This window comes from Phyllostomus hastatus, unplaced genomic scaffold (assembly GCF_019186645.2).
Source record: "Phyllostomus hastatus isolate PE091 unplaced genomic scaffold, TTU_PhHast_1.1 phas_contig_137, whole genome shotgun sequence".
Lineage (NCBI taxonomy): Eukaryota > Metazoa > Chordata > Mammalia > Chiroptera > Phyllostomidae > Phyllostomus > Phyllostomus hastatus.
The window spans coordinates 15,227,767-15,250,027 of NW_025333583.1; the positions used below are offsets into that span (position 1 = coordinate 15,227,767).

Genomic DNA, 22,261 nt, shown 5'->3' on the forward strand with positions numbered 1-22,261 from the left:
CACTGGATTCAGCCAAGGTTTTGTAGAATGTTGTCTACAACTAACTACGTAAATAATGAGAGATGGGCCAAAAACTATTCTAATCAGGAGACTGCACATACTTACTTGTGGATTCAAAGGAACACAGTCAACATTTTTGGATGGAGCAAAAATACTGACAATGAGGATGGCAACAGTTCTACTGGTACTAGGCATTCCAGCTACAGGTTTGTTGCTGGACTAGATAAGCAGCAGATTACACTCAATGAAATGCTCTACCATGGTTTCCACATCGTACAAAACCTTGTCAGGACCAGACTCTAGATATTACATAAATTGTAGAAAATTTGTTTTTCTTCACGTAAATCCTAGACTGGCCAACTCATACTGTCATTTTGCACTAAAAAAGAAAAAAATCCTCTTTTCATTTTAAACTCCCCCACCCCAGACTACCTCGACCTCTAGCCAATTGCGTAGTCTCCTAGTCTGCGCCACCCCACTCTCCAACTGGCAGCCCTCAGCTCTCAGCGCAACTTGAAGAGGTGGATTGTCAGAGTAGTGCGTGGGAAGCAGCACTCCAAAATCCCGTCTGTGCAGGGATGGGCCCCTGGGTCTCCCCACGCACCACCTTGAAATGTACCTCACTATTTTCAGTGTCACCTGAGCCGTCTGTTTTCATGGGTAGGTAGGGGCACAAAGTGGTTGACCTGTAAATCTTCAATTCAGAGAAGTCAATAGCAGAGTTAAATTTTGCAAAATTTCATAAGATTGCCACTTGGCTACTCACCAGATTGACACAGACATTGATCAGTGACCTAAGGTGAGGCAGGAAGGATATGATTGGCTGCCTCTGAAGTGTCAAACAAACCCCTTCAATCAAATTGCTGGCAGGCTCCCACTCAACCTGTCGCCTGGAATACAATATAGGAGCCATTAGCGGCTTGGCTCCCTTCTGGAGACAGCCCGAAACGAGTGAACGAGACAGTGATTCTGACGTCATCTGAGACGGGATGGGTGCCCGACACAACAAAGTGCTTCGCACGGGAGGTGGTTTACCCATGTTGTTCCGAAGCACAGAGCACACTGGGAAGGGAAGAGGATACTGAAAACGTGGCAGGGGCACTCCTGCCCCACTCGACTAATGAGACAAAATCTATCAAAGAAAAAAACAGATGATGAATGGGTTGCATTCACAGTTCCCTGGTTTTACTTAGAGAAAGGGCAGGAGACCGCGGTTTTAGGAAACCCGTCATGGGGGTAATTGCTCCCAATGAACTCATCCGACCCCAGGTTGCATTTCTGAAATCTGTTTAGCAGACTATAGGTGATCTCATCAGCCTTCACGCTAGACTCTAACTAATTGAATTTATATGGTCTGCCTCCTGCCAAAACGATCACATTAAAATAAATTAGTCTATTTAAAAAGTGTTATTTTTTTGTCCTCCTAAGAAATGCTGTGTTTTGGCTGCTTTCTTTGGTAATAGAGGTGGTATACATAACCCAATTAAATAAATAGGATTTTTAGTAATAAAAAGCAGTCCAGTCTGCAATCGCCACATAAGAGTCATCCTTGTGGCCCCCAAATAAACAGGTTGGGCTTTACTATTATCAACACTGTTTTCAAATATTATCCTGGAGATGATTTTTTAAAGCCTACATTTCTTACCAAAATGACAGCTCTATAATGGCAAAATGGAAATGTTCATACAGGGGGATATATTGACATCCATGATGCCCAAGTAACTCACAGGTCAGGTGCAATCAACATTTCTCTTATTGAATTGAGATCAACTGAAAAAATTAAATCCGAGGCAACCCCAAATCCACAGCCTGCACCCCAAGAAAACTGCCTATAATTGACCAGGTCTGAGCATCAACAGAGAAATCTACTTTTAGCAAACATGAAGTTTCATAATGGGTTTCATATGACAAATGAATCAGCCTGTGGGGATGTTTAATGTTTTTAGATACAAAATTATTTAATTAAAAATAATTTATTTAACACACTTCTGTAAGACTTATGAGACTTTGGCTGTTTGCCCATAGGCACAAATCTCCCAACGGGACCGAAGCAAAGAGGAGTGCTTTACAGACAAACATTTTCCTGCCACGGAGAATGATGTGTGGACATTGACCATCATGGCATGAAAGGATATAACCGTGGCATGAACAAGCCACTCATTATTAGAGTAAAATCTTCCAATTTATTTTTTTCAAATAAATTCAATAATTTTTGATGGCTGTGTAAATGAAGAAGAGCACCGACTAAAACCTGGAAAATTCCTGACCAACTGAAACACTAAGAGCTACAAATGCTTAAGAGAAGAGTTGAACTGATTTTGGGTTTGGTTTAAAAGGACCGAAAAAGGATAGTGAGAAAATGCTCTTGCTAACCCGAACTTGAAATTTCCAAGTTAGTAGGTTTATTAGCACTTTTCGATTGAACTACTGGCTCACTATGGCTCTGTGTTTCCCAACTGGGCTCCGATCTCCAGGGAGACTGGGTCAGAGGCATCTGCTCACAGGGAGGCTACCAAAGAGTATTGCAGGCCACTGAATGGAGATGGAGTGGTAATAATGTCCATTTAGTACCACCGGAATTAGGTGGGAAGGTGAAAATTAGGTATGTTATCAATCCTAGGATCTTCTAAGCTACTGCTTGGCTGATTATTATAAAGCTTGACATTTCTCTACCTTGAAACCTAAAATACAGTGTTAAATACAGTATATTTGGAACATCAAATTAGCTTTTCTTCTCTCCTTAGTTGTTTTATTTATAAGGCATATCTTGCTTCATTTGAAAAGAAATTGAAGGATACACATCAAATTCCTTACATATGTCAGATAAGGAACATAATAGCTTAGAAATTAATAGATTTTTAAGATAAATATATATACTTTAAAAATATGTTACTTCTTCAAAATATAAACCCTCTACTTATGCATTTGTATATCTGATCAGCTATGCACATATTCCAACGGGAAACTTTCAAGCCACTCATTTAACTCCAGATTGACTCACCACCTTAAGAACAGACAAATTCTAACTTCGAGGACTGCAATATCAACAGCGGGCCAGGAGGCCTCCTCACCTCAAAGTGGGCATCTTGTGAATTTTGTTGAACATTCTATCCAGTCTCTTCAGAATGAGGATAAGGGCTGGCCTCACTGCCTCAGCTGTCCAGTCGGTGATCGGCAGCATCTCCATGATGTAGCGTCGAAGCCCGCGGCTCTCCATCGTCTGTGTGTCGTAGGGTGCCAGCTTCAGAAGGGAGTGGGCAATTTCTGCCAACCTAAAATGTTTTTGTTTTTAGGACTAAGCTTAAAACGCCTCAGTGAAAATCTTCCCACACAGCATCATACTAATTAATTACCCTCTTTCTAACACAGCAAGTCCCTGAACTAAGCACATTCTGGCACATTATCTCATAATTTTAATTTTTATTTATTTATGTAAGTTTTGATTTAATCTTTATTGTATTTTTAATAAACTTTTTAAAATAAGGAAAAAATAAGGCCCATAGATTTCACTTAGATGATATGTCTCTTAAGTTGTTTAATTTATAGGTTCCCTCTCTTCTGCTTTTTTTATTGACATCTCATAATTTATTTGTTGAAGAAATTAGCTGTTTGTCCTAATAAATTTCCTGCACTCTGTATTCTGCTGATGAAGTCTCCATAGTGTCTTTAATTTATCCCATGACGCCATATTTAGTTCCATTGGTAGTTAAGACCTAGGGCCTAGATCAGATTAGATTTTGCTTTTCTGGCAGGTGTACTTCACAGGTGATGCATACTTTCATCAGGAGCTAAGTGATTCCCCGTTGTCTCTCTTTTTATGAGGCCAGTTGCCATAATTAATTACATAGATCCATTTATTCATTAGAATTAGTAAAGAGCTAATATTCTATCATTCCTTTTCTCATGTATTAACTATACAATATTTTAATAAGAAATTTCCTTTTGATTACTAAGAGACAGATAAATGCTTGAAAGGATCTACAGTTGGAGAGCTCCCCAGGAGATTTTGCCAGGCACTCTGGTTTAGGAATCACAGCCAAGCCACTGTGTCTCTACCTCTTTGATTGCTCTACAATTGCCCCATCTCACTAGCACCACAGGTAAAGTCACTACCACACAGGGCAGCTCATCCCATCTTTGGAGTTCTGCACCATGAGAAACTCTCCTCATATTATGTCCCCAAATTGCTTCGGTTTCTTTCTCCTATGTTTCATCTGGAAGCACGAATTCAATCTATCTTCTCTATGGCAACCCTTTATTATCAAGAAACGGTTACTGTTTCTTCATTCCTATTTGTTCTCTCTCCAGACCGAACACTCACACTGTCCTCATGGAAACGGTGTATGAATGTGCATGTTTTAAAGAAATCATTTAAAACAGCCTGTACTTTCTTTGGTCTCTTTCTTACAAATGAAAAAAAAATGTAGAAAATAATTCTTTACTTTTGTGATTCTTTTTTGTGACAGATAGGAATCTACCTCTATGAGTCTGTCCATGTTGCTTTTCTTTCATTATTTTACAGATAACACTGGGAAATTATCTATCTATTTTAAATGTGAAAACAGTATTTATAGCTGAATTTGAGTCACTTTATGAATTATTACCTGATTTCTCTAATCCCTTGACACATTACTAAATGAATTTGCTTTGAGCATAAAACAAATACATTTTTACATTCCTTTCCCAATGAGAACAAAAGGGATTTTCTCATTGAGAGGGAGAGGGAGAAAAAAGGGGAGAGAGAGAGAGTAGGAGAGAGGTAGGAAGGGGAGGAGAGAATATTTACAGATCTTACTACCCTGCTGTCCTGCTGCTCTGGGTTTGGCAAATGAGGCAGTAAATTCCCTTAGGGCAGAGACTCTATCTAATCAAGAATATTTTTCCTGCCCTGGCTGATATGGCTCAGTGAATTGAGTGCCGGCCTACAAACCAAAGGGTCGCTGGTTTGATTCCCAGTCTAGGGCACATGTCTGGGTTTCAGGTCAAATCCCTTGGGGGTGCATGAGAGGCAGCCACACATTGATGTTTCTCACCCTTTCTTTCTCCCTCCCTTACCCTGTCTCTAAAAATAAATAAATAAAACTTTTTTAAAAATTAAAAAAAAGAATATTTTCCCTGAGATCAACTAACCATATATTCTGCAAATGCAGGAATACAGATTGCCTGCTTCTTGACTTTTTGGATTAAATCAAATATTTCTTGCAAGTATGTCTTTCATATCATCTCATTTTTTTTTAAAAAATCAGCTCTTTCTTCTTGAGTGATACTATCCATTCTTATAACCTATACGCCCACAATTCCAAAATTTATATATTTCTTTCTGACTTCTGCTTATATCCAAATATGCACTTAATTTATAAGACAAAACCTTAATTATGCCCTTTGATTGGTGTAGGGTCAAAGCACATGGATCTGCCCCTACTTGGCAATATACGGTAGCTCTGTTTGGCCAGAGATGATGGGAGGTCCATTTTTATCAAAAGCTTGTTGTGAGAAATTGCATGAACGGAAGACATTTAGTCTACTACTCCCTGGCAGTAAAAATTTTGCCGACCCTGCAGTAGAGCCAGGCCTTGAACTAACTGTGCTCTGAATGAGATATCCTGGTTCTAGATAGTTCGCTCTTCGTGACCTGCATTATGACACAATGCCAACCCCCAGTGCTGCCTGGCACCCAGCCAAGGCAGGCGGATGCTGCACCTGCTGCGGGTCGTTGCTGGGCACGTGGCACATCTCACCACTCTGTCCTGCGCACAAACACCGGCCGGGAGACATTTCTTGTTCTTTGTATTTTAAAAGGTGGTGTTTTACCAAACACCTAGTTATTTTTTATCTTATTGACACTATGATTTTTAATTGATCATTTCCCCCTTGTTGCTCTGGAAACTCAAAAGCTCAAAGTCAAATATATGGTTCATGAAGGAACAGCACCTCATACAATCAAGTCATACAGATTTCATATGCTAATTTTGTCAAAAACAAAATTATTTAACTTAATTTTTTACATTGTTCTGGCTCTCTAATGTGTATGTTCTACCCTTTTGTATCATGTAATTTTCTAAATTGCCAGAAGTACTTTGTAAAATGATAAATATGTAAATGCACATGTGATACACATTACTTGTAACACTGCATTAAAGTTATTTTCTTATGTGTGCCTCTTGTATTGGACTGTGATCATGCTGAGGACCAGGATGTTATTTTACATCCTCAGTGTCCAGCGTCAGCATTAGGATCTGCTGGACTCTATTAACTCAGAGCCAGGCACTGACCTGAATCACTACAGCTCATTTAACCTTTAATAGGGTTTGGCATCTAGAGGGAGCTAGAGGCCTAAATGACTCATGCTTTCCCCTCCACCAAGTGCCTTAAGTAGTGTAGATATAGATGGTCAAGTTATGGGACAGTTACTAGCCCATGATCGTGATCATGATCAATCTCTCTCTCTCTCTCTCTCTCCCCCTCTCATCCATCTTCTAGGAATCTTTTCCCCTTTCTCCCACAAAATGGCCATTGATAGTAGTGGTTTTCTGACTCTCAGAATGTGGTGTTGCTCTATTCACAGAATTGCTTAGATTGGTTAGCCATGATAAGTGGAAAAGGAGGGGGCATGGATTGAATGGAGCACTGGGTTGCTATGGCAACCGATCTTAACACTCCAGACTCTCTTCCCCTTTCCCAGCTAGGAGCTGAAATTCTCAGTGTGAAGTAAAGTCTTCCCCGTTACTGCACATTGGGGAGTGTGAACACACGTGAAGCTCTGGTGTTCTGGGTGTGCGTCAACCACTCAGGCAGTGTGAAAGCAGCCTGGAGGAGAAACAGCCTGTGTTTTTTATACATTTTTGGACTCTCATATTCCCTCACTTAGTACTTTCTAAAATTTTCAAGGGATAATTATAAAAAAAAAGAAAGTCCTAATGCAGAAGTTGGTGTGTTTGCCAAACTGTAATGTTATTGCTAAATGGCTGGAACCTAACTCTAGCTTTAGCTTTACAGATATACTCAGTTCTCCGGGTGAATAATTTGTTACCCATGGAATTTTCCTCTTTCCAGGCCTTTTAATGACCTTTTACAACCACTGCAAATCTGAATAGAAGATCCTTTGGAATTATGTTCCTTTAAGGAATCTGAAAATACAGACACAGACTTTATTTATAATTTGAGTAACAACTGAGATGGCATCTCCAGAAGGAGAATGGCATATGGGTGCACAGAGATGTGGCTCTCAGGCCTCTTGCAGGCATATCAGGGGCAAGAGTTTGAAATGATAACTGTCCTCATCCAGTTCAAAATTTTTACCATGGCATTGTTTGTGTGAAGGGGACCTCAGATCCAAGCAAAGTGTGGCTCAGAGTTCAAAGTTTGCAAAAAAAATTTAAAAAATAAAGATTAAGATTAGTATCACTTCTGTGCTAATGCAGATGAACTCGTGATATTATAGTGAAAAACCAATCCGCTCACTTCCCTGCAGGGCTCACTACTAAATCCCCAGGTGGTGTAGGGGCAGAGCAAGGCTTGGAGCAGAAAGTAGTAGTGCATTTTTCATGTAAAATAATAGAGAGAAGACATTTAATTCTTGTGAAAAATTAGCATCTGAGCAGTAAAGAGTGTTTGGAAGAAGCTACTTTTGCAAGAATTCAGTTGATGAAAGTTCCCATTCACGCACTTTTTTTGAGGAGCAATTATGTGGACTGTGCTTTTCTGTGTTGAAGAACATTTTCTCCCTGTCCCTCCTGAGATCCTTTTTGATGAACTTAACATACATTTTCCCAGAGGGCCCTGCATGATATGCATCCAAGCCACTGGAAACCAATCATCCTGAGTATCCCAGTTCTCATCCTGGGACCCCCCACCCCTCCACTCCCTTAAAACCCAGACACGCTGCCTGAGTTGCATCTACACTGGAGCAGGAAAGTGAGAGCGGTACCGCATGTGGGACTTCACATCCAGCAGCTCCAGGGCGGTGACCCGAGGCTCCCCAGCCAGGTTTTGCAAGATCTTCAGCCTTGGCCCACAGTGCTTGTAGAATTCGGTGCAAATGTTTAGCAGGGACTCCCGGGGTCTTCTGAACTCCTCCCGAGCAATTCGTTCATCCAGTTCCTCTCTGGGAAGGCCTTGCCCCTCCTCCAGCAAGTGAAGGTTTTCCCTGGGGAATTATAAAAGGTTAACTGGGGGCCTGAATAGGTATGCATATGGCAACTCTGAGAAAAGCATCACATGAAGAAAAAGATAAGATTCCTCATGTTACATAAAAGTTAATGAATCAGGGCAGGACCTAGGAAAAACCCATCTGAAGGATAAGGAAAGTCGATCATCCTAGAAGAGATTGCCATCCCAAATCGTAGTTGCTTTACATTAGACAATGCCTGAGGATTTACCCAGAAATAGTATGCCATGCATTAAATAAATGAAATCTAATGGAGCTGTAACCCAGCTCAAAGGCAATCAGCACAAGATGTCAGAATTAGTACGTTATTAGGGTTGTCTTTCTGTACCTGATAAAGTGCAGTTTGGCGCCTGGTTCCTGGTACCTGGGAGTCAGAAAAACGGTCTGCATTACTACCAGAGCAAGGACAGAGGGCCTGTGGCGGCGCTTCTGAAGGATTTGTACGCCTTGAAGCTGTTCATTCTGATAATCTCACAAATGCACACATGTGATTCCCCAAATATAAAGTCCTTGTCTTTTATTTGGCTGTCACATAGGCTGCAATTATAGTTGCTTTGAACGCTGTTCCATTGCCATAAAATTTGTGGAAGGACAGATGCTTATAAAAACACATACAAAGTCATGAAATGTAGCTGATAAGGGAATTCTTAAAAACTTTCAAAGTTAAGTGAATCTAAGTTATGGTTTTAATACCACATGCTTTGGTTTAGGCAATCAGAGGAAGAAATATGATTGACTTCCTTTCAGTTGTGGAGATAGATTGCTTTATGGCTGATTGACATTAGGACTTTAGAAACATTCTTTTTCCATATATCTTTCGTCTAGTAGTTGAACCTAGCCCATAAATGTCATTAAAGTATAATCATTTTTTTCTCAATACAAAAAATTGAATCAAGAGTTCACATCACATCAGGTGACTTATAGTGGGGTTTGGAATTTGTTTTATTTTTTTTGAGATTTTATTTATTTATTTTTAGAGAGAGGGGAAGGAAAAGAGAAAGAGAGGGAGAGAAATATCAATGTGTGGTTGCCTCTTGCATGCCCCCAATGGGGGAACTGGCCTAGAACCCAGGCATGTACCCTGACTGGGAATCGAACTGGAGACCTTTTGGTTCACAGCCCATGCTTACTCCACTGAGCTATACCAGCCAGGACAGAATTTGTCTTATTTTTAATATAAATATACATGATGAACAGAAAATTAACTTTACATAATTAATGATACACACTTAAAAATGTGCTTCAGAGAGACTGGAAAATTCCTTTCTCCTTAAGAGCTCTCTGCTAACTACTCCACACTAAGAAAAAAGAACTTTCTCACAAACTGGTTTTGGGTTTGCCTTATTTTAACTTTTCCTTGGAGGAAAAGCTAACTAAACTTTTGTGTGCTTATGTATGTTAGACTATTTAGAGATTAACACAGACAGAATAAAGCAGGTAAAGTATAGCCAGTCTGAGTTATGCCAAAACAGGGAAGGAGATTAAGTCAACTACCCTGAAAGCACCATTGAAGGACCTAAGTCAGTCTGGATGAAATATCTGTGGAACATCTGTCCAGATGAAAGAAAGCCGACTCTGCATAACTGCCCTGGGAATGAGGAACCACCTCTTGATTATTATTGTTTTATTTGCCTGTTTCTTGGAAGCAAATGAAACAACACTGGAATAGTTCAAAGACCACCCAGGAGGCAGAGAATATCTTGCATGTTCATGCAAATAAACTGATACAAATGCCAACTTATGAAGGTGGCTTGGATTTCTCTTTGACAATTTCAAGGGAAGCCTTGGTATTTTCTTGAACTTTAAGCTTTCATCTTCTTTATTTTCTTGGAGATTTTCACACTCACTATTGACTGTTTTCAGGATTCCTTTCATGCTCAACGATGGAGATTCGGGCTGTATGAAATTGAGAGACCACAGAAGAATATGGCCAGTGACTTACCTGGTGTTCACCCCAGACGACATGGTATGGTTGGCTGTGGTGGTCCCTTTATGACCTTGGTCACACCTGCTCATTTGTGGGGCTGTCATGGGCCTGCAAGAGTGACAGCAATCACCACAAGACAACAACAGCAGGAGCAGAAACATTTATGAAATCCTCAAGTTATTGAAGCTCACATAAGCTTTAAGTTAGAGTCTCGAAAAGACAGGCTACTGAGCCAATTTGGACTTCCTGGTCACACTCTTTTGCTGTCTTTGTTCTGAGATGCACTTTAAAGGGGACATTAACTCCCAAGGGGTCTATAAGCTCACCATGGTTTAAGTTCTTCCACTTGGCTTTGAGTGACAAACTATGGCTCTGCAAACTGGACATTTATGGAATCAGACTTCTGAGCCTATATTAATTGAGAGTTAAGAGCACCTTTTTCAATTCTACAGGTATCAGGAAGTTATCCATTCTAAATAATAAGCAAAAGTTAAAAGCATACATACACATACCATTTTGGCCACCAACACCATAAACAATCACTCTGTTTTTGTGAGAAACTACTAGAGAAAGAGTCTTTCCAAGCAAAGTCATACCCAAGACTACTCAAGGAAGTGAGTAAATTAGTATCTAGTATAAGTCAGTAATTTAGACATTTAGAAATAGATTTGAATCATTTAGTTTTATACCTGCAGGGTTGACTTTAAGTACTATATTAGGTAAACTTTGCTTCTCTATCAGCGACTGAAACATGGAAGGGCCGATGCGGCTTTTCAGAATAATTGCTTGAACTATCACGCCAGCAGTGGCAGTTCACCCAAGGCTTTTGAGCTACATTCTTTTTGTCTACGTTTCCAGGGTAGCTCCTGATGAGAAACTAAACATATAGTGACTTAATGAATCACAACCTCACTCCCCCTCTCACTGGCTGGTGCAGGTGGAAAAAGTCCTCCCAGGACTGAAGGAATTAAACTAGTTCTGTCATCAACAGAGCTTGATGAGGCCAGGAAGTTGGTGCCTTTTGGTAGGGGTAAATCATAGACAGAATTTTAGGTCGAGGATGTGGCCAAATGGAATGGAGGGGCAAAGACACCAATCCCAGAAGAAGGCTTCCCCACTGTCACTCCGGGGAGTGACGGATAGTTTCTACGATCTGACTTCATATGGGAAAAGAGAAGGAAAACCAATGATTTGCAGAGCATCCTGCATCCACCTTCCCCATTCCTCTCACTCACTCTTTTGTCTCCGCCCCTTCTTCCCCCTTCACCCCTTAAATCTGGTCTCTCAACTCCTTCTGCTTCTGTGCCCCAAAATCTTGTGATAAGACTAACTTCTTGGAACTCTGTTTGGGGCTGAATTCTGATGACAATTTACCTTTCTAGTCCCAAATTACTCAGCTCCCTCTCTCAGCGCTACTGAATTTTGTCCCAGAGGGAATCTGTCAATTATGGCATTAGAATAAAATTTTGCAAATTGCTTATTATGTAGTTCTTGAAATTACAATAAAAACCTTCTTACAAACAGTAAAATAATAAAAGAATGCTTACTTGGTTGGAATTGCAGACATTTTCATATAATGAGAGCCAATAAAAATGTTGATCACATTTTCACATTCACTAAATTGGCCCTTTTACAAGAGATTTGTTTAGCACTAGGTTAAAACTGCCACAGATGCTCAGCAAATTACATGCAAATGTGTGTTTAGCAATCATGGTATAATAATAATAATAATAGTAGTAGTAGTAGTACTTAGCACTTTTTATCCAAACAACTTAGGAAATGTTTTCATTTTTAAGCCATATAGGACTGAGTTTGGGCAGATATTTGTAAATAAAGTCTTTAGAAATTTTCAGCCATCACACTTTTTCTCCATCTTTTTGGTAGATACACTTAGTTTATGGCTGCGGGTATTTCCCCAGTGGGATTACCTGGTGAGGACCTCCACACTGTAAAGCAGGGCCTGCAGGGATGTCGCAAGAGCAGCTGTGGCGGCGATCTCCTCTCGGGCCGCAGGCACGGTCTCCACTTGTGACGTCTGCCTCTTCAGCTTCTGCAGGTAACACGGGACTAAGGCTTCCAAGACCATCAGCATCTGAAGACTATGTCAACAGGAAGGAAACCAAGTCACTTTTTACATTCTGCTTTTGTGGGTTGTGTCATATTGAAGAGCTTGGATAAATGAAAAGACAAACCCTGAAATTCGACTTGGGAAAACTGGCAGAAATAATAATCAAAACCTGGAACACAAAAGTTCAAAATGACAAGCTCTAACTGATAAAGTTTTTGTTCATTTATTTATTTATTTATTTAAAAGATTTTATTTATTTATTTTCATAGAGGGAAGGGAGGGAGACAGAGAGAGAGAGAGAGAAACTTCAGTGTGCAGTTGTTGGGGGTCAGCCTGCAATCCAGGCATGTACCCTGACTGGGAATCGAACCTGTGACACTTTGGTTCACAGCCTGCACTCAATCCACTGAGCTACACCAGCCAGGGCTGACTGGTAAACCTTTCATATGGACCAAAATAAAATAAGTCTGTGCCCCCAAAATAAATAATGAATTGAATTTTTATTACAAATTTTACATGGAAAGAAAATAATCTCAACAAAAACAACTTTGATAGAATAAAATTTTAAAAAGTGGAAAGTTGAAAGTGGCTTATTTGTAATTTATAATGACTAATGAAGAAACAAAACTGGCATGAGGAAATTAGCTTTAAAAATAATCCCTTAAAATTTACAACTAGGGTGAAGATGTTTGTATTTATAAAGTTAGAATCAAAATGTTCTAGGTGTCAAAATATCCACTGGGATTAAATGGTATAGTTGCAATAGTGGGGTCAGCATTATTCTGCACTAATTGATAACCACAAGTAGGACGAATATGACAGGTGGAAGAAGATGGAATATGAGAGAATAAGAAATCAATGATAAAGAGACCACGATCAGACAGAGAAAATTAAGAATTTGAAGTCATGTGTAAATCTTTAGGCCCCAAGCAATCTTTGCATCCCAAGTAGGTTACAGTATTTTACTTTCAGATCAGTTTCATTCTTCTACCCAATGTTCCTTAAATCAGCTGCTCTATAGATGTTTCAGGATAGGTTCAATGATGAGGTTGGAACTGGACTAGTTTGAATGGACAGGTGCTAGTTCTTTGGACTCCTTCCCCATGAGAGTCACTGGTCATATTCCCTCTCACTGCAAGCCTGAGTCAGAGTCACAGCTCACCCCAAGAACATAAGATCATCACCTGGTCTGAGGAGGTTCAAAATGGAGGTGACTCTGGGTTAGATCAGAGCCAGCATCTTGGAACTGGGATGACAGACAAGATTTATACTCATGTTCTTTGTGTGACAGCGGTTTGTTGTCTTAGTTCTTTGAACTTACATGAGAAACATGGTAACCAACCTGGACCTGGCAGTCTTTACAGAGGAGCAACACCCTGAAATGGTTTATCAGCTCATACTTTCCCAAAAGTAAGAGAAAATAGAGGCAAAATTGTGTGAGGTTTATGGCTAGCCCTTGTTTTTTTCTCAAACTATGTGGCCACAAAGGGCTGTCAAGAAAGGAATTACCCATAACAGAAATAGGAAAATTGAAACAGCTGGCGGTTGTTTGATTTATTCATCTCATAAATGTTTACCGTTATGTTTTCCATGGAATAAAGCACCGTGTTGGACACTGGAAGACATATACAGATATACCGGGAATATGGTAGCATACAATCTAGTGCTTTGTGTACGGGTTAGATATTATATAAAGACATCAAGATAGACTAAGAAGTAGAGAGGGGAGGACTGCCTAATGTTGATATAATTGGAGAGGCCAAAGGGTTTATTGAGCCAGAATTATAGAAGATTTTAAAGGAATGCAGTTCCAGGGTTTTTAAGGAGGTATACTACATAAAAGGAAGCTATCTGTGGTTCATTTGTCTCTGCCTTTAGCAGACCTATTTCCATAGAGAGGTGAAACTGGTGTTCAACTTGCATATCAGTACAAGCCTCAGAGCAGTCAACATCCTAGAACTGGGAGGACACTCCATGTGGGTCTTTTAAATTCCTCACACTTAGCAAATTAGCAGGCAAGATTTATACTCTTGCTCTTCATGTGATAGGTTTTATTGCTTTCTGAAAAGAGTTTCCTCAAATAAATTAAATGTCTATTCTCAAATTTTATTTGCTACTAATTTGTATTACATGTAAAGATATTCTCTAAAGAAGACTAAACATCTTAGCTGCTATGCAAATTCTAAATTAGGGGATTTCAAATGAGTGAAAATGTACTATATTTTCCAGAACCTCAGCTATGACACGTTTCCCAAATTTAGTTTTTGAAAGCTTAGTTGCCAGAATGTCACAGGCTGATCATAACAAATACAACCATTGTATTCATTCAACTTATTTTCTTTGCTGTGTTTACTTATCACAGAATAAATGGTTGCAGGTACCTTCTGAATGATTCAGGAGCATAGGCCACCACCGTAACACAGAGCTTAATGGCCTCACTTATAGAGAATGTCAGGTCTTCGTTTCCATAGCAGAAATCTGAAGGGACAGAAGGTGAAGGCACACAATCAGAGTGGATTCTGCAAGAATAAAGAACTTACCACTTCTAACACTTCCCAGTTAGATTTTGTAGCCATTTCTTTATTAGACTTTATTCTTAACTGTGAGCACTATTAATTTCTTCATCTAAAGAGACAGAAAATTATTCTTTTTAACTTTTAAGTAATAAGATGAAAAATAAAAGTGCTCTTCGGGGGAGTAGTTTCTTAAAATCTCACCTCCTAGAAGATAGCATTTGGATTGCTCAGACATGCGTGACTTCTAACAATCCATGACAGTGCAAGACCACTTCCATGGGTTATTCACTTAGAATTGCCCAAGAAAACCCAATTTTCTGAAAACTGTACTGCTAGAATAGTCGTTTACTAAGCAACATTTTAATACAGTTTTCATAGCAGAGAATTCCTTACTCTTTAGGATTTATAAGAAATTAAAAAACAGGAGACAGGGAAGTGTACTCATTCCATTTACACTGCTGTCCCATTTAGTTTTGCTGTTTTTATTTAGTTCAACACATTCAACAGAGTTATTTTTTAAAGAACAATTACAAAGAAAAAAAACATCAAGGCGAACTTTGCTTCTACCTAAAGACTTGAGCGGCTTCTCAGCTTTGACCAGCTCCAGGATGTCTAGTATGTCCGTGGTCTCCCCCTCCAGCGACTGCAGCAAGTCGAACAGGCACTGGGCTGACACGCCCTTGCTGGGCCCGTTGTTGGCAGCGTCCTGTGTGAAGAACCGCAGTTTCAGTGTACTGATTCCCACATGAGCACTAATACGGCTTGATCAGGAACGCGGCTTTCACAAACACTGCCACTGTTAGTAATTGCACGTTGATCTGGTATTCAGCTTACATAAATCTGTACCCAGCAATGCTGCTGTGTGGTTTTGGAGTGGCACATCTGACTTTTAGGGGATCTATTAAATGCTAAGCTGGTACAAAAGAGATATTTGTGGAAACTCATAAAAATATAGCAATGTGTCTGCTGCCAGAAAACTTCATGCCAATGGCTCCTTTGATCTGCAATTACAGGATTCAGCTTTTGCAAAGGCAAATTTTATAATGGGTTTGTTGAATACTGTAGTTCGAATATGTTTAGAGTAACAGATGCTTTATTTGAACAGCTCGGGGAATTTTAAAAATCTTATGTGATAACAAATCTCCAAAATAGGGATACTTAACATCTCAAATCTATTTAAATGGTTTTCATTCATTCATGAAAATAACAATTCCTTACTAAATTCCTATTCTTTGTTAGGAACCATTCTGTGTACTGAGGTTACAGCAAAACAAGAACAAAAATCATATAAACAACTAAAAACAAACAACAAAGCTGTTGCTGTAATGGAGCTTAAATTCCATCGTGGGGTGTGGTAGAGATACATATTAGTGAAACGAATCCAGGTATGGCGTGAGATATGGTACCAATGCTCTGAAGAAAAAGAAGAGAGTGGGAAAGTGTTAGAGAATGATAGTAAGGAAAGAGAAGCAGGAACTCCGCTTTCGATCATTTTCTATCCTCTATCCTTTCATTAACTGAGTATAAAAAACTCAACAGTTGGTCTATTTACATTCTAGGGGCTGAGATGAGGGCTGGAAAGAAACAATTTTCTTGTTGAAAGAGAAAGGATTTATAGCATTCACATCCCATCGGTCGAAGGAAGAGACCCAAGAGACTGATTATACAAACGGATGATGGCCAGGCCGTACATGAGAACAGAACTCAGATCTGCAACCTGCAGTAACCTGCCCAGGGAACCAACCTAAACCCACTGTCTACAGACACCCGCCCAGGAAGCCAGCCTGCTGGACATCAGGCTTCTTGGAAGTCACACTACCAGCGTTAGTGGAAAGCAAATGATAATCCTGTCCCCATAGGCCCCCTAAACAGCCAGGATTTGATTAATAACCAACAACTTCCCTAATCCTAGTTCCTGTTTCCAGCGTAGGACTAATCATAGAAAACCAAGATGCACCCCTAACCCATCATAAAAAATGCCCGTTTCTTGTCAGCCCCACTTACAACTTCCTGGGACAACAGCCTCCAATCAGGGCACACCCAAAGCCTTCCTTTTTCTCTTACAAAGTTTTCTCACTCCTCTGTCTGCCTTCGAGTCTCTGCCAGAACACAAGTGGTGGTGGCTGATGCCCTCGCTATATAGTAAGCTGTGAATAAAGAGCCTTTGCTTTTCTCATGTGCTTGGTCTTTGTTTATTTCCACAGAGTTTACTCACAGGGAACTCCAGCAGAGGGGCCACGCTTGCAAACAGCTGGAGCACAAAGGGCTTCCGGTGGAGAATGTAGAACTGGTGGCAGGCAAATTCGATGGCTTGACGCAGCTGGGGATTGCTTTCATAATCAGAGTACACCTGTGGAAAGGTGCCACATATTCAGAAAGGGCCCCATGGCTCTGTGGAAAGCATGGAGGAAAGTGGGTACTTTCATTCACTGCTGGAAGGGAGGCAAAATGGTATAAGCTTTCTTCAAAGAACTTGGGTCATGTACATAAAAACCCTAAAAAAATATGAATATACTTTCCCCCTAGGAAATTTGGGACAAGGAATTTATCTCAAGAAAAGAATTGGGTAAATGTACAAAAACACATATACAAGAATGCCTGCTGCAAGGTTGCTTATAATAGCGAACAATTTGAAACAACTTGAATTACTCATAAATTGTGGTTGGTTAAGTGAATTATGGCACGTGCATACAACAGAGTACTATGCAGTTATTTTTTTAAATTAACAGTTTTTTAAAAGATTTTATTTATTTATTTTTAGACAAAAGGGAAGGGAAGGAGAAAGAGAGGGAGAGAAACATCAATATGTGGTTGCCTCTCGTGTGCCCCCTACTGGGGACCTGGCCTGCAACCCAGGCATGTGCCCTGACTGGGAATCAAACCAGCGAACCTTTGGTTCACAGGCTGTGCTCAATCCACTGAGCTACACCATCTAGGGCTATGCAGTTATTTTTTTAAATGATATAGTGCTAAATGTCGCTCCATGAAAAAAAAATGCCCATGGTATTCTTAGTTTTACATGAAAAAAGTAGGTAATATACTTGAATACATGGTGTGACTCAACTTTTGGTTTTTACAAAGGGCAGGATAGAGTGCCAGGATTTTCAAGCAGCATAAACAAGGGCTATGTAGGAGGGAAGATTGTAAGTGAGGCTTATTTTCCTCTTTCTTCTGAGTTTTGTAATGAGCATATTGGTCTTTAGTAGTCAGTAAAGTGTTATAAAAATAGAGAAAATTCCAACTATTTAAAAATAGGACAGAGAGCCCCAGTGATATACTAAAAGCAAAAACCCTGTAGGTTGAGTGAACTCTGCTTTGCACAAGCATATAATACTTTCATAACTTTTATTGAAAACTTCCAAATAAATAGAGAACCAGGACATGCCCTTAAGCCTTACTCCATACCCCTAAATGTGGCCAGATACTCATTAGCCATGAGTACAAAGAAACTGTTCCTGCTAAATTCACCTCCTTCAATCACCACATACTAAATCCAATGAAAATGAAAATCTCTATTTAGATAGAAGTCAGATATCCTTTTGGAGAAGTATCAGCTGAACACTGGCCATACCCTAGAAAAAATGGTTCTCAGACAGTCTAAGGCATCAGAACCACCTGGAGGTGTTGTTAAAACACAGATTACTGGGCCCAGATTCCAGAGGCTCTGATTCAGTAGGTCTGGGAGAGGGCCCAGGAATGTGCATCTCTAACAGATTCCCAGGTGATGCTGGTCCTGCTGGTGCCGAGACCATGCTTGGAGAATCACTGGCCTAGAGGAAATGGAAAAGCATATTCCAGATCTGGGGCATCCGGGAAAATTTTAGGGGGATTTCATTTGCGCTTTCTGCGGTCACAAAAGAAGACAACTCTGTCACTGAAAAATGTCAGCGTCGGTCTTGCAGACCTGCTAGATGAGCGGTACTCGGTTACTATTCTGGTTAGGAGAAGAGAGCCCGGCACCTGCAGCATGGTGGGCAGAATCCACTGGTAGCCGCTGAGGGAGAAGAGGTGGTTGAAGTGCACAGCGCTGTTGATGACGGTGGCCGCGTACTGCCTGAGCAGGGCACTGTCTTCCGGGTGGAGGATCAGAGCCCCGTTAAACACGTTGAGGAAAAGCATGATTTCATCTCCCCAGGGAAACTCGCTCGGCATTCCCAGGAACATCTCCTCTAGAAGCTGGATCCACAAGCTTTTCTGAAGAGTGTCAAGGCCAAACAGCTCCTTCCCAGCTGTGAGAACACGGAACAGTAGAAACATAATTAGCCCCTCGCTGATCCCGTCAGTGTGGGAGGGCGATCCCACCCAAGGGTGCCGCTGTTTTCCATCTGTTCCACCTCTGAGGTGTGATGATCTACTGCTGAAACGCTTCCCAGCACAATACTGCTGGCATGAGTTCTCAAAGGGCTTGCAGCACCACCCCTTTCATTCAACTCTGTAGGCGGACAGAGGAGACGTGGGCAGCGGGTCACTGCCCAGGGAGCTGTGGTTTTGAGAGAAATTATTTCAGAGAGAAAATGGCAGGGTTGGAACTGTTCCTTGTTCTTTTAAGTCTTGGTCAGACTAGGGCTCTTTCCACTGCTGCTCTGCAGCTTCTGGATGAAGCCACTGAGCATAGGTTATGCTCATTTAAGTAAATGGTCCCAAATTAATAACTGAGGAACAGAGAGAGGTTTCAAAGGGCATTTCTTTCTGCTTCTCTCTCTTTCTCAATTCAGGTGTAATTTAGATAGAATAAAATACACAGATCTTATGTAGAGTTGAATGAGTTTACACAAAAATACACACTCATGTACCCACCACCCTAATCAATAGATAAGACCATTCCATCATCTCAGAAAATTCCCTTATTCTCCTTCCCAGGAAATCCATTCCCCGAAACCAGAGGCAATCACTGTCCTCACCTCTGTCACTAAAAAATAGTCTTGCCTCCTCTTGAGCTTCCTATAAACACCTATTCTTTACTTAGGCAACCTAACAACATCATACGGCTTCCTTCAGCTGCTTATAATCTGCTGGAGCATTGGTCTCAAAGTTTGGTCCCCCAGAATAGCAGCATCATTATTACCTGGAAACTTAACTAAGAATGCAAGTTCCTGGGCCCCATTACAGAGCCACTGAATCAGAGACTTGAGGGTGGAGGGAGGAGCCCAGCAACCTGTGTTTTAGCAAGTCCTCCATGGGATCGTGATGCACAGTCAGGGCTGAGAGCCACTAGCTTACAGAACTGTCTGCTGATGAAGATGCTCTCCGGCAAAGGACAAAACAAGGGCGTGAAAGGAAATGCTTTGGTCTCGATACCTTGAGGGTCACTGAAGAGTGAAAACTCAGCATCAATAGCACTTCGAGGGAATGAGGGCAATCGGAGGAGGTCTTCCTGGAGCATGGAGACGTGGGACTGTTTGTGGGCTGTGGGGATCTTCTGGGTCAGGGAGATGAGAAACAAAACCCGTCCTACTTCCTCCAGCTTTCGTGTGAACACCTAGCAGCAAACAAAAGCAGAGGAAACATGGAATTAGCAACTCTGAGATTACTAAGAGTGAAGAAATTGACATAAAATCTTTCATGGTAAACTGGGCTGATAAAATCAAGGTGGAGGGTGGGGAGTAAAATGAGGGAGAAACATTTTTTTTCTTTACCACACAGAAAGAGCAAGCAATACTTAATTGTACCATTTCCTGCATCTGTCGGCTCTACAGAAGGAAGTGTCTGTTTCTTACAGAGTTTGCAGGCTGGAGGGACACAACACAAGCATTGTCAAGAAGAGTTCAGTCAAATAGAGGCCATTTGTCTGGTTATCACAATATGAAAGACCTCCAACAGGCGCCAGACAGCCCATTCCAATTGCTTCTACATTTCCACTGATGCCTTAAGCTGTTTCCTGTTGGTTCTGGGTTTGCCTCTTTAAAAGTGACCAAAATGGGATCCAGGAAAAATCTATGTTGGGACAAAAGCTGATGGGACTCTAGGTTAGAACTCTTTTTAGCCCTGAACTTAGATGGCATCAATGTAGGCCTCTTAGTCCCTACTCTTAATGGTTTTTCTGTTGATGATCAGTGGACAGGGGAGATGGTCACAAACAGTGAACCACTGTTGAGGAAGCTTCAGAACCATGGGGTCTGCGTATTACTATCTCCCTGAGGAACTTGGAAAGACATCTTAAGGTCTGACCTGGAGTGCACACAGAGTCAGAGCTCCATTTTATGCTTTTCTTTTAAAACATGTTCTTAAACATGATTAAAAAACATGCTAATGAAGTGCCTATATTCATGATGGCTTTAGTTATTTTGCTGTCAAAATCATGGGCTGGGATAATTGTTTTAGAAATGTTTAAATGTAAAATCTTACAGTTTTCTTCAACATCTCACACCTTGTAACACATTGAGTATTTTCTTTGTTTTAAGTGTAATTTAGGTAGTTAATAGTAACTACATTTTTATTAAGTGATCTAATTCTATGCCATTCTTATTCATCTCATAAAGGTATTCTGGATAGTTTGATGCCAAATTAGCATTCTTGCTATGTGCAGAAAAACTGAAATTATAAAATATCCTGAAATTCTTGTTTAGATATTTTATTAAAAATTAATGTAAATCAATTACAAACTGGCATAGATAAAAATGAAACAATGTAATGAGTAGATCATATTAAAATTGCACTATTAGAACTGTATACTACATCCATAGTATATTTTGCATGCAACATAGTGAACCTCCTTAAGCTCGAAGTCTGATTTGCGATGACTCAGGTGAACATTATTCTGCTCTTCATCCTTAAATCTAAGTGCAGCTGCATGGTTATGTCTCTCCTGTTGGAACAGGAGTTACTACAATAACATGCCCAAGGTCAGATCACGGGTCAGTGGCAGAGCTGGGCCCGAGTCCAAATCTCTGCACCTCGGTCCAGTGCCTTTCTCAGATGTACTGCACTGATCCTTTGATTTCTCTCTTTTCCAGCTAGCCCCTGGGACAATCTTCAAATAGTTTTGTCATGTGCACTTTCAATCCTGTCTTACAAAAATACGGAATGAAAACCTGTGCTTAGAATCAAGAACGTTAATAAATTAGAAGATTTCTATTGTTTACACCCAATGAGTCATCATAGCATTACTCCAGGTGAGCGTTCCTGCATACTATTACATTATGATCCAATTTATAAAACTTAAAACTATTTTGAAGAACTATCTATTGATCAAGGGCCCAGCTATCCATTCTCTCTAGAAAGAATCAAACAATCAGAGAATCTCAGGACTGGCAACACATTTACACATCGTTTACCCCAACGACAGGACAAAACTACAGGCAGAACTAAGGGGGTCAGGTACCTGCTTCTGAATGAGCTCCTGTCCTTTCTCTGGCTGCATGTGCACGAGGTTCAGCTGCGGAGATACTGACCTCCGGAAAGGGTAAATATCCCGGACATAGGTCTGCGAGGGGGTCACACAAAGACAAAAAGAGAGTTCAAACGATTAAACTTTTATTCTCATTTCCTTCTTAGGTCAGACAGATAAGTTATCTGTTTTCTGATGGTTTTGATTCTTACTGCTTTACGTTTCCCAATTTTACAAAATCCCAAGGAAGGTGAAC

General features: G+C 40.5%; 1 protein-coding gene across 7 annotated transcripts in view; it reads right to left on the reverse strand.

The window, feature by feature from the left end:
- UNC80 (unc-80 homolog, NALCN channel complex subunit) overlaps positions 1–22,261 on the reverse strand; it is a 182,892-nt gene that overhangs the window by 28,148 nt on the left and 132,483 nt on the right. For all 7 annotated transcript variants that reach the window (XM_045854721.1, XM_045854712.1, XM_045854711.1 and 4 more), the window contains 12 exons: positions 22,000–22,101; positions 19,977–20,157; positions 18,639–18,907; positions 16,894–17,028; positions 15,246–15,384; positions 14,544–14,640; positions 12,023–12,193; positions 10,110–10,202; positions 8,496–8,531; positions 7,928–8,146; positions 3,072–3,272; positions 767–890 (listed from right to left, as the gene is read on the reverse strand). In XM_045854721.1, the coding sequence (XP_045710677.1) occupies positions 767–890; positions 3,072–3,272; positions 7,928–8,146; positions 8,496–8,531; positions 10,110–10,202; positions 12,023–12,193; positions 14,544–14,640; positions 15,246–15,384; positions 16,894–17,028; positions 18,639–18,907; positions 19,977–20,157; positions 22,000–22,101 (1,767 nt within the window). The remainder of the gene's footprint in view (positions 1–766; positions 891–3,071; positions 3,273–7,927; positions 8,147–8,495; positions 8,532–10,109; positions 10,203–12,022; positions 12,194–14,543; positions 14,641–15,245; positions 15,385–16,893; positions 17,029–18,638; positions 18,908–19,976; positions 20,158–21,999; positions 22,102–22,261) is intronic.